The sequence below is a fragment of the Dipodomys ordii genome, unplaced genomic scaffold, assembly GCF_000151885.1.
Source record: "Dipodomys ordii isolate 6190 unplaced genomic scaffold, Dord_2.0 Scaffold33, whole genome shotgun sequence".
In the NCBI taxonomy this organism is placed as follows: Eukaryota; Metazoa; Chordata; class Mammalia; order Rodentia; family Heteromyidae; genus Dipodomys; species Dipodomys ordii.
The window spans coordinates 6,215,843-6,226,459 of record NW_012267249.1 but is presented as its reverse complement, the minus strand read 5'-3'; the positions used below and the strand labels follow the sequence as shown (position 1 = coordinate 6,226,459).

Genomic DNA, 10,617 nt, shown 5'->3' with positions numbered 1-10,617 from the left:
AAAAAAAAAAAGAGTCTCATGGACTTTCCTGCTTGAGCTGGCTTTGAACCGTGATCCTTAGATCTCAGCCTCCTGAGTAGCTAGGCTTATAGGTGTGAGCCACTGGTGCCCGGCTACCCCTCTGTATCTTTACAATAAAAAATATATTAAAAAAAAGAGAGAAAAAAGAAAGAGAAAAAGGAGAGAAAGAAAGAAAGAGGAAAAGAAAGAAAGAAAGGAAAGAAAGAAAGAAAAGAGAAGAAAAGAAAGAAGAAAGGAAGTAGGGAAGGAAGACAGTTTCTGGGCACAATTAGGAGTCAAGATGTTGGACATGGCACTTAAAGGTGTGTGTACTAAGAGCCTGAGTTCCAAGATTTGCCTGTGACAAGGGGTTGGGGAAAGAGTCTTTAAAGTCCACCAGCACTGGCTTCGACTCTTGTCTCCAACGTGACCTTGCTGTGTGACTATGGGCAAGTCATTAATCTCTTGGAGCCTAATCTGTGAAGTGGGTTGACTCCTACCTCCTGGGGTGGATGAGGATTCTGGGAGAGGGTGATAGGGCAGTGCCCTTCTCGGTGCTGTGATCATCAGCTGGTATTTTAATAGTTTATCCTGAGTCTGTCTTCTCAGGATGATAGTTATCGCAGTCACACTGACTTGAAGGACATAGGGTCATCTGTATTGAGCTGTGGAGTCAGGGAAGATGGCACTTCTGCCACCCAAGGACCAGCCCCACCCTGCAGGAGTAGGAAGACAGCCAAGTTCCCAGGACCAGGGGAAGTTGGGTGACAGCCTCAATCCATCAATGATAACCTCATTCCAGTCTAACTTTATGGATCCAGTAGATACTTAAACTTGTGAGGAGTGAAAACTAGTTCAGTTTTTCCAGGCTGCTGCGCTGAGAAGGTAGGCAGGATGAAGGGAGATGAATAGGCTCTGGGCTTTGAGAGACCAGATACACAGGTTCCAGAGCAAAGCCCCAGGGAAAAGTGTGGTTCTAGGTTGGAATGGAATTGGGGCTTTTTCTTTTCTTTTCCCCCTTGAGTCAGGGTCTTGCTATATAAGTCAGGCTGAACTCTGACTCAAGATCCTCCTGCCTCAGCCTTGTAAGTGCTAAGGTTACAGGTGTGTGAGAGGCTTGGGGCCTTGCTGTCAGTTCAGGATTTGATTACTTATTTCTACAGGTGGAAGAGCTCAGTCTCACTTGCCCAACTTCATTCTGGCTTCACCTTTGCTCTGCAGGGGATGGGTTGTACTTTGTCTGCCCTGCAGCTTTCTGCCCCCAATGTCTACAGAGTAAAGGTTGGGATGTGGGTACAAGAGGTGACAAGCATGGCGAGCTGTTAGTGATGTCCTCAGAGAGGACAGATCTGTGACCTCCTGCCCTAGGCACCATGACGGTTTCATACACCCTTAAAGTGGCAGAGGCGCGCTTTGGAGGCTTCTCGGGCCTGCTCCTGCGCTGGAGGGGCAGCATCTACAAACTCCTCTACAAGGAGTTCCTGCTCTTCTCCGCCCTGTATGCCATACTCAGCATCGCCTACCGGTGAGGGAGACTTTCAGGGCTGGACTAGCCTGTGAGGGCCTAGGCTGCCTGCACCCCTCTAACCCAGCCTTACATCTGTTCTTTAGGCTGCTGCTGACCCAGGAACAGAAGCATGTGTATGCCCAAGTGGCCCGGTACTGCAACCGCTCAGCAGAGCTCATCCCCTTATCCTTTGTATTGGGTGAGACCCCTCTTCTGGTTCTCTCTAGTGGCCTGTTTCCCCTGACTCTAGCTAACAGCAGTGAACAGCTGGAGTCAACCAGTGCAAGCAGGCCTAGGTGAAGGGTCCAGGGGGGCTACAGCCTGCTGGTCATTTGCTAGACCATCTCTCTGCACAGACATGTACACCTGCTCATCTCAGAACCCCACTCAGGGTACTGAAGAGCAGCTGGGAAGAGGTGACAGTCTCTTCCCACGCTGACTGGAAACAGATGTCAGGGTTAACTGTCCCCTGGCCTTGAACTCCTCTACTTCCCCTCTTCCCAAGAGGTTTGCCCTTCCCTCTCCTGTCCTATCCCGGCAGGGTGGTGGGACCAGAGACAGAGTTGCTGAAGCTGAAAATGTCCTCTCTGGGTTCAAGACCCAGGCGAGGGCCTCTGCGGGTGGGGTAGGATAGGGTAGTGCAGGGTGGGCGAGGTCCTCCTCGTGGCCTGCGTCCTGTCCCCACCACCCATGTGGGCTCCCCAGGTTTCTACGTGACCCTGGTGGTCAACCGCTGGTGGTCCCAGTACACCAGCATCCCGCTGCCAGACCAGCTGATGTGCGTCATCTCAGCCAGTGTGCACGGCGTGGACCAGCGTGGCCGCCTGCTCCGCCGCACCCTCATCCGCTATGCCAACCTGGCCTCGGTGCTGGTGCTGCGCTCCGTGAGCACCCGCGTGCTCAAGCGCTTCCCTACCATGGAGCACGTGGTGGACGCAGGTTCGTGGCCGACTGGGGGTGGGGGGTGTTTGGGGGCAGGAGCCCTCTGGAATCTGGAAGTCTGGCCGGGTGGGATGGTGGGAGGGGAGGGGGAAGGGGGCGTTTTAGGGCCCCCTGACGGCAAGCTCCAGGACTGCGGGTGGATGCGCAGGAGGGAGGGCAACTGTGCAATGCTCCCCCTGGTGGCAGAGCATGTGCCTGCACCCACTTCACCCTGGCAGGTTTTATGTCCCAGGAGGAGAGGAAAAAATTTGAGAGCCTGAAATCCGACTTCAACAAATACTGGGTCCCCTGTGTCTGGTTCACTAACTTGGCGGCCCAGGCTCGCAAGGATGGGCGAATTCGTGATGACATCGCTCTTTGTCTTCTTCTGGAAGTGAGTCAGTCCAGGATCAGGGCTCCTGGCCTTCCATACTCCAGTCATACGAATAATTTTGGAATGATTTGATACTTAACACTTAAATGGCACTAATTATATAGTGTCAGACTCTCTTGGAAGCATGTACTTATATTAACTTACTTAACTCTGGAAACAACTCTTGAGCTGGGTACAGTTACCATCCCCTTTTCCCAAACAAAGAAACTGAGGCACTAGTAGAAAAGCTTGTCTCCACAGCTAGTTAGTGGAGATGTGATCCACAGTCATTCTGGCTCCAGGACCTGTGTTAGCCAAGACGTTGTTAATTACTTCCTATCACAGGCACCCCAGATTGATAACCCCAGATTGAGCCTCAGGTTTGCCCCGGTCTGCTTTATGCTCCCTGTTCTCTTCCTATCTTCCTCCTCAGCTCTGCTGACCTCCTTTTCCTGCTGTTCCACCAGGAGCTGAACAAGTACCGTGCCAAGTGCAGCATGCTGTTCCACTATGACTGGATCAGCATCCCACTCGTCTACACCCAAGTAACTGCTTCTCCCCTGTTCAGTCCCAGTGCTTCTGCATGTCCTGGGGATTGAGAGACGGTCCTTGCTAGTTCAATACTGCGAGGCACTTTATAGTCAAGGGCTTATTCCTCAAAGTATCTCTTCCTTCTTGGCAAGATGATCCTATCTCCATGGTTGCCCCTACCCCATTATATGTTTAATTACTTATCAGATTCCCCCCAGGTCAAGGCAAGAATGGTACTCCTGGTTTTCCCTTCTCTAGGTGGTGACGATAGCTGTATACTCCTTCTTTGCTCTCACTCTGGTTGGCCGGCAGTTTGTAGAGCCAGAGGCAGGGACTGAAAAACTTCAGGAGCCTGAACCATCGCCCGCCCTGGGGAACCTGGACATGTATGTCCCTCTCACCACACTGCTGCAGTTCTTCTTCTATGCTGGCTGGCTCAAGGTGGGCACTTCAAATGATCGTATCAGCCTGCTCCAGAGATGTGGGCACAGATAACCACTGTCACACTCTTAACACTGGGGACAGAGGGACTCTGGGCCCAGATACACTGTTTCTGCATGTAACTTACAGGTGGCAGAACAGATCATCAATCCCTTTGGTGAGGATGATGATGATTTTGAGACTAATCAACTCATAGACCGAAACTTGCAGGTGTGTGGGGCAGGGATCGAGGTGTGGAGCTGGGGTCCTGGGGTGGCTGCTTGGCTCCCTCACCCCAGTAGCTCAGTCCAGGTGGAGGAAGGAAAACCCTTCCCATGTGCTGCCTGCCCTTCTGCTGGTCCAGGTGTCCCTACTGTCTGTGGATGACATGTACCAGAACCTGCCTCCAGCAGAGAAGGACGCATACTGGGATGAGGACCAGCCACAGCCACCCTACACAGTGGCCACAGCGGCCGACTCACTGCGGCCTTCCTTCCTGGGTTCCACCTTCAACTTGCGGTAAGTGGCCTGCACTTTCCTGGCCTCCCGCTGGAGCAATAAGGACTCCACCAGAAGCCAGTGTCAGAGGCTCACCCCCGTAAACCTAGCTATTCAGGAGGCTGAGATCTGAGGATCATGGTTCAAAGCCAGCCCAGGAAGGAAAGTCTGTGAGACTCATCTCCAATAAACCACCAGAAAACTGGAAGTGGCGCTGTGGTTCAAGTGGTAGAGCTCTTAGCTCTTGCTTTGAGATAGAGCTGAGGGATAGTGCCTAGGCCCAGAGTTCAAGCCCCATGACTGACTACCCCCCCCAAAAAAAACCCCAAAACACAAGACTCTACCACCAGAGTGCAATCCCCCATTGCTGGCTGGACTCAAGATCTACCCTCCTGTCCTCAGAATGAGTGATGAACTGGAGCAGAGCGTGCAGGTGGAGTTATCCCCGAGGTTGGCTGGGCCAGCGCCCGCAATGCAGACCCCACTGCTCAGCCGCTTTCTGGGGGCAAGTGCACCCTCTCCTGCCATCAGCCTCCGGAACTTCGGCCGCCGGGTTGTGCCCCGGACTCCCCATCTGCTGCGCTTCAGAGGTGAGGAGGGAGGAGACTCTGAGACTGCTGAACGCATTGAGGAAGAAACAGTGGCAGAGTCCCCAGATGAACCCCTGGGACCCTGAGACTTACATCCCTGTCGTGGGCTGGCCAGGGTGAGGGAAAAGGAACTTGGCACAAAAGACCAGTAACTGGCCTACAAGGAGGGAGGCCTGTATTGCCTGGGGCTTGTCTACTGCTAGACACCCCAAGTTTCCTGACACTCATTTTGAGATGGGGCACAAGATGTGTCACTGATAATAGCAGCAGTGCTGCTGGTCTTGGGGTGACAGTTTAAGTCATGTATGAAAAATGTATAGAAGGATATACTTCTGCTTGACAACCTAACTAGAAAAGGCACAGAATGTACTGGAATTTTTTAACTGTTGTGAGAATATAAATATGCTGATTACTTATCTTTGAAGGGCCTGGAGGCTGATTTAACTCAGAGAAGCAGTCCCACCAGATTGGTTTTAAAACCTTGGATACACCGGGCCCTGGTGGCTCACGTCTGTAATCCTAGCTACTCAGGAGGCTGAGATCTGAGGATCTCGGTTCAAAGCCAGCCCAGGCAGGAGAGACTCCTATCTCCAATAAACCACCAGAAAACCAGAAGTGGCGCTGTAGCTCAAGTGGTAGAGCGCTCGCTTTGAGCTGAAGAGCTGAGGGACAGCACCCAGGCCGAGTTCAAGCCCCACAACCGACAAAAAAAAAACAAACCTTGGATAACCAAAGTCAAAACAAGGGCTGGGGAGGTGGCTCAGTGGTAGAGCGCTTGCCTTGCATGCCTGAGGCCCTGGGTTCGGTTCCTTAGCACCACATAAGCAAAAAGAAAAAAGCTGGAAGTGGCACTGGCTCAAGTGGTAGATCTCTAGACTTGAGCTGAAGAGCTGAGGGACAGCACCCATGCCAAGTTCAAGCCCCACCACCGGACTTCCCCCTCCCCCCAAAAAACCAAGGGCTGGGGAGGAGGGAATAGGGAGTAGGCTGTAGCCACTGACAGTTATACAGGTTAACTTTGACTTTTCCAAACCCACAATATAACACCTTCAGATATATTCCAAGGTACTTGGAAGCTTCTAGGTGCAGCTAGCCTTACTACATGCAAACAATGGTTATCCAAGAAAGTAGTACAAGTCAAGAATATAGTATCAGGGGGCTGGGAAGTTGGCTCAGCAGGAAGTGGCATTGTGGATCAAGCAGTAGGGCGCTAGCCTTGACCTGAAGAGCTGAGGGACAGCAATGAGGCCAAGTTCAGCCCCCACGACAAAAAAAAAATTATACATATAATATATATGATATACTATACTAGCTCTGAGCAAAAAATGAAAGCACAGCACCCTGACAGGTTCAAGCCCCAGTATTGACAGAAAACGGATAAACTGTTGACAGATTAATACCTCTTGGGGAATTGACTGTAATTTAAAGGTCTTTTTCCCCCGTCCTGGGACTTGAACTTGAAGCGCAGGTATTGTCCCTGAGCTTGTGCTCAAGGGCAGCACTCTAACACTTGAGTCACAATGCTACTTTTTTACGTATATGGTATTGAGAATCAAACCCAGGGGGCTTCATGCATGCTATGCAAGCACTCTACCACTAAGCCACATTCTCAGCCCATGCAACTCAGTTTTGTGACTGTACTTGTGAGGTTGACAAGATTTGCCTCTCACTACAACTCAACTCATATTGAGATTGGGGACAGTCTTGGTGGACTCTATACACTGGCAGCAGCTAGAAAAAGCTGTAAAACAGAACCATGGCTCATTTCTTGGATGTAGGCTAGTCTTGAGCAAAGAAACTCAGGGACAGCTCCCAGATTTGAGTTCAAGCCCCAGGACCCACAACACACACAAATTCACTGCCAGGTTATTGTGGCTCATACCTGTAATCCTAGCTACTCAGGAGTCTGAGATATGAAGGATCACAGTTCAAAGCCAGCACAGGCAGGAAAGTCTATGAGACTCTTAACCTCCAATAAACCACCAGAAAACCGGAAGTGGCCCTGTGGCTCAAGTGAGCTGAAGAGCTGAGGGACAGTGCCCAGACTGAGTTCAAGCCCCACAACCGACCAAAAAAAAAACCCCAGAAACACAGAGAATTCCTAACAATGTCCAAAAAAGCTGCCCCCGACAGTAAAGTCTCTGTGAGACTCAACACGAATAACTACTAAAAAAAAGACCTAGGAAGGTGGCTCTGTTTAGAGTGCTAGCCTTGAGCAAGAGAAGCTCAGATTCAGTGCCCAGTCCCTGAGTTCAAGCCCCATGATCAATCACAAAATAGAAAATTTGGAGCCAGTGGGAAGCACAGGTTGTATAGCTTCTTGTGAATGTTTAGTGCCACTGAATTCAAAGTGATGAAAGCTGGGCACCAGTGGATCACGCCTGCAATCCTAGTTACTCAGGAGGCTGAGAAATGAAAATCACAGTTCAAAGGCAGCCCAGACAGGAAAGTCCATGACTTCTCTGGGCCTGGGCGCTTGTCCCTCAGCCCTTCAGCTCAAGGCTAGGACTCTACCACGTGAGCCACAGTGCCACTTCCAGCTTTTTTCTTTTTGCTTTATGTGGTGCAGAGGAATCGAACCCACCCAGGGCCCATGCATGCAAGGCAAGCGCTCTATCACTGAGCTACCATCCTAGCCCCAGCCTATGACTCTTATCTCCAACAAACCACTAGAAAACAATGTTGTGCTGAGACTGAAGTGGTAGAGCACTAGCTTTGAGCTAAAGAGCTGAGGGACAGCGCAAGGCCCAGAGTTCAGGCCCCACAACTGACACCCCCTCCCCAAAGAAAGCCATCAGATTCAGAACAGAGAAATATCAAATAGAATGGAAGACATAGAACAATAAACACTTTTATTACATGAGCTAAGGATGGTAGATGACTTTATTTGCCTTTCCGGGCCTTGATCTTCCTCAGATAGAATTCCAGCTCCTTGCCTTCTAGCACATAGCCATCTGCTCGGCCACACTGGCCTGGTCGGGATGCAATGCAGGCTGAAAAAATACATGGTTCTTAGAAACAAATGGCAACAGGCCACACCTTACCTACTTAACCCCCTCCCCCCACTTACTGACACCTGCCATGCATTAAAGCCCATTGTCTCCTCAGATATACTTTGTCGTCAATTTAAATTCAGTAGCAGAACTGGACAAAGTTTTCATCACTGAGACATCTCCCGGCAGGTCTGGACACTCTTTCCAAGCTATCCATGACTTCTCATTTTTGCTTTCGTACCAGGTACAATACCCCCATGCATGTTTGTACCCAGTTCTTTTCCACAAAACAAACAGCCAGTTAACTCACCAAGAAGCTTCCCTTGTTGGAATTGCTCCTCTAATAGACTGCTGATTTTGGCATTCTTTTTTCTTTCATCATATTTCTTCTGAATTTTCTTGGATCGCTTTTTGTTTAAAATCTCTTCCTCCTCAGGAGTCTGAGTAAAGAGAACACTTATTAGTTTAAGGAAGAAAGGTGATTAGAGCCCGTGAGCCTTGTACTAATGCCTGCTTTTTTAACTCTAAAGGCATGGTTCCTCCATTCATCAACAAGTAGTTTTATCACAACAAAATCCCAGTCATAAAAAAAAATCCCCCCCCACCTTTACACAACATACAGATTGGCCTACAACTCACCAGCTTGGCCCCCTTCTTGCGGCCCAGGGGCAGTGCATAATGGGATTCATACCACAGCCGGTACGGTGTGCTGTCGATGAGCACAATGCAGTTCTTTACTAGGGTTTTGGTGCGGACCAGCTCGTTATTGGATGCATTGTAGACAACATCAATGATCCTTGTTTTACGAGTACAACCTGCTCACAAGAGACATAGAATTAAGTGGCTGGGGTACTGTAGCTCAGTGGTAGAACATTTGCCTGGCACACACCAACGAACCAGACCCTGGCTTCAATCCTTACACCTAAATCAAAACAAACCGAACCACTATCACTTCAAAGATGGAGTCCAACCTTTCGGTGTCAAAGATACAACAAGCTAACCTTCACCCCCAACTACTAATCCTTTTGTAGACGTGGTTGATAATTGCGTGCCTAGACTCACCCCCAAGTGCAGAAGGTTGGGTGGGCCCAAGTCTGACTACCTCAGTGTTTCTGTAAGGAGAAACTTTAAGAACTGGTCTAGGTCTAGCAAACTTAGTTGCCCTTGTCACCCACCCATCCCGGAAGACCTACTCACACTCAGAACCCCAGGAAAAGTTGCCCACATCCAGCCTCAGAGCACGGTATTTCTTGTTGCCACCCCGAACTCGGACTGTGTGTATGCGACGGGGGCCGATCTGGAAAACAGGAACCAGGTTATCAAACTGAACGATTCTGAAAGGAAAAAGACACGTGGCTGGACTGAGGTAGCTCAGTCAGTGTAACTATGACAAGTCCTCGCATTGGCAAGTGGTAAATAAGCAACCAAGACGGCCGCAACCACGCCTAAGGAAACTTCCTCATCATTCTAGCCACCTCCAAGAGGAAAAAAAAAAAACCCAAACACTGACATCCCTATCTCCAGGCAGGCCACGATCACAAGCCTTCTGATAGTACCTGGAGCCCACCCCTGCAGTTTCAACACAGCACCAATCTCCACCAAACCAAGTCCTGGAGGCCGGGCGCAGAAACCACCTTGCAAGGCTGGGAGGGCGAGGGCCCCTCCCCACCTGCCTCCAGAACCACGCACCTTCGTGTTGGCGGCAGGGCGTCCCAGCTCATACTTCCGCTTCTTGTGGTAGGGTTTCCTTTTACCCCCGGTTTTGCGGCGCTTGTGCCAGTTATCCCGAGAGATGCCTGTATATGGGGGCAGGGACGCAAGCTTGAGCCACTGGGACTCGGCCGAAGTTCGCCCGCTCCAGATGCCCGCGCCCGGCGGGCCGCACGCTCAGCTCTCCAAGGTTGGCTTCCCCACAAGGCAGTCGGGAGTCTGCAGCATTACCGAATTGTCATCATACACGTGCGACCGGCCCGGGCCTCTTGACCGCGGCAGCCATGTTGCTGCTGTTTGCAACCCGGAGCCCTGGCGATCCCCTCAGTGGGCTTCGACAGCCCAAACCTCATGATCACCCTTTCTTGTAACTGTTCGGAACCGAGGGCCGGCGTTAATGCACTCCTAAACTGGCTGCGGGACAGGATGGCTCCGGATTGAGGTCATCCTCCCTCCCGCGTCCCCACACAGAGAAACACTCACCCATCGCTCGGCGCTGGCTGGAAAGAGGAAACGCAAAGCCTCACGGTCCCATTTGTGATACACTGTCCCGCCCCCTTTGCGCAACTTCCGGCCGCGAGGAAAAGGAGGTGGAGCTGCTGAGCGGCGAGCTGTAATTGGATGCCGCAGTTGGGCGATTCCGGGGCACGTCGTGGGTTTAAACGCCTGCGAGCGGCTGCCGGGTCCTGACTGCGCAGTCTCGGCCGAGAATCCTAGGCTTCTTTCTCCCGTGCTCAGTATAGGTCATTCGGAAGCTTGGTTCTACTTAAACCTTTAGACAGATTCCTTCCTGCAGCCGGGCGCTGGTGGCTCACGTCTGTTATCCTCACTACTCAGGAGGCTGAGATCTGGAGGTTTGAAGCCACTTAGGGCAGAAAAATCGTAGACTTCATTTCCATTATAACCAGCAAACTACTGGGCTGGAGACTTGGCTCAAATGGTAGAATGCCAACCTGCCAAGCAGACTGGACAGAAAGCCCTGAGTTCAAACCTTGGTACTGACAAAAAACAAAACAAGCAGTAGACAGTCGTAAGTGGTTGGATGGATGCCAGCCAAGCAAATCCTGTTGGTAG

At 51.0% G+C, this 10,617-nt stretch overlaps 2 protein-coding genes across 2 annotated transcripts; one reads left to right on the top strand and one right to left on the bottom strand.

The window, feature by feature from the left end:
* The first annotated feature begins 1,342 nt into the window (after positions 1-1,342).
* Best4 (bestrophin 4) lies at positions 1,343-4,926 on the top strand. The gene is made up of 9 exons (XM_013016789.1): positions 1,343-1,525; positions 1,612-1,706; positions 2,213-2,446; positions 2,668-2,822; positions 3,269-3,346; positions 3,591-3,773; positions 3,903-3,983; positions 4,117-4,271; positions 4,653-4,926. Exons 1-9 carry the CDS (start codon positions 1,374-1,376, stop codon positions 4,924-4,926), a joined length of 1,407 nt encoding a protein of 468 aa, XP_012872243.1. The 5' UTR covers positions 1,343-1,373.
* A 2,744-nt stretch (positions 4,927-7,670) lies between these two features.
* On the bottom strand, positions 7,671-10,098 carry Rps8 (ribosomal protein S8). Its single transcript, XM_013017002.1, has 6 exons — positions 10,027-10,098; positions 9,523-9,629; positions 9,031-9,130; positions 8,473-8,648; positions 8,144-8,273; positions 7,671-7,833 (listed from the first exon to the last, which is right to left on the bottom strand). The coding sequence occupies exons 1-6, from the start codon at positions 10,028-10,030 to the stop codon at positions 7,724-7,726; spliced, it is 627 nt and encodes a 208-aa protein (XP_012872456.1). The 5' UTR covers positions 10,031-10,098; the 3' UTR covers positions 7,671-7,723.
* Positions 10,099-10,617: the final 519 nt, after the last annotated feature.

Coding starts and splice junctions, on each gene's coding strand:
- Rps8 (XM_013017002.1), bottom strand. Junction 8,649..9,030: donor CTTTTCCTGGGGTTCTGAGT/GTGAGTAGGTCT, acceptor TCTTGTGAGCAG/GTTGTACTCGTAAAACAAGG. Junction 7,834..8,143: donor CCAACAAGGGAAGCTTCTTG/GTGAGTTAACTG, acceptor GTATTTTTTCAG/CCTGCATTGCATCCCGACCA.
- Best4 (XM_013016789.1), top strand. CDS start 1,374: ATGACGGTTTCATACACCCTTAAAGTGGCAGAGGCGCGCTTTGGAGGC. Junction 2,447..2,667: donor GGAGCACGTGGTGGACGCAG/GTTCGTGGCCGA, acceptor TCACCCTGGCAG/GTTTTATGTCCCAGGAGGAG. Junction 3,347..3,590: donor TCCCACTCGTCTACACCCAA/GTAACTGCTTCT, acceptor TCCCTTCTCTAG/GTGGTGACGATAGCTGTATA.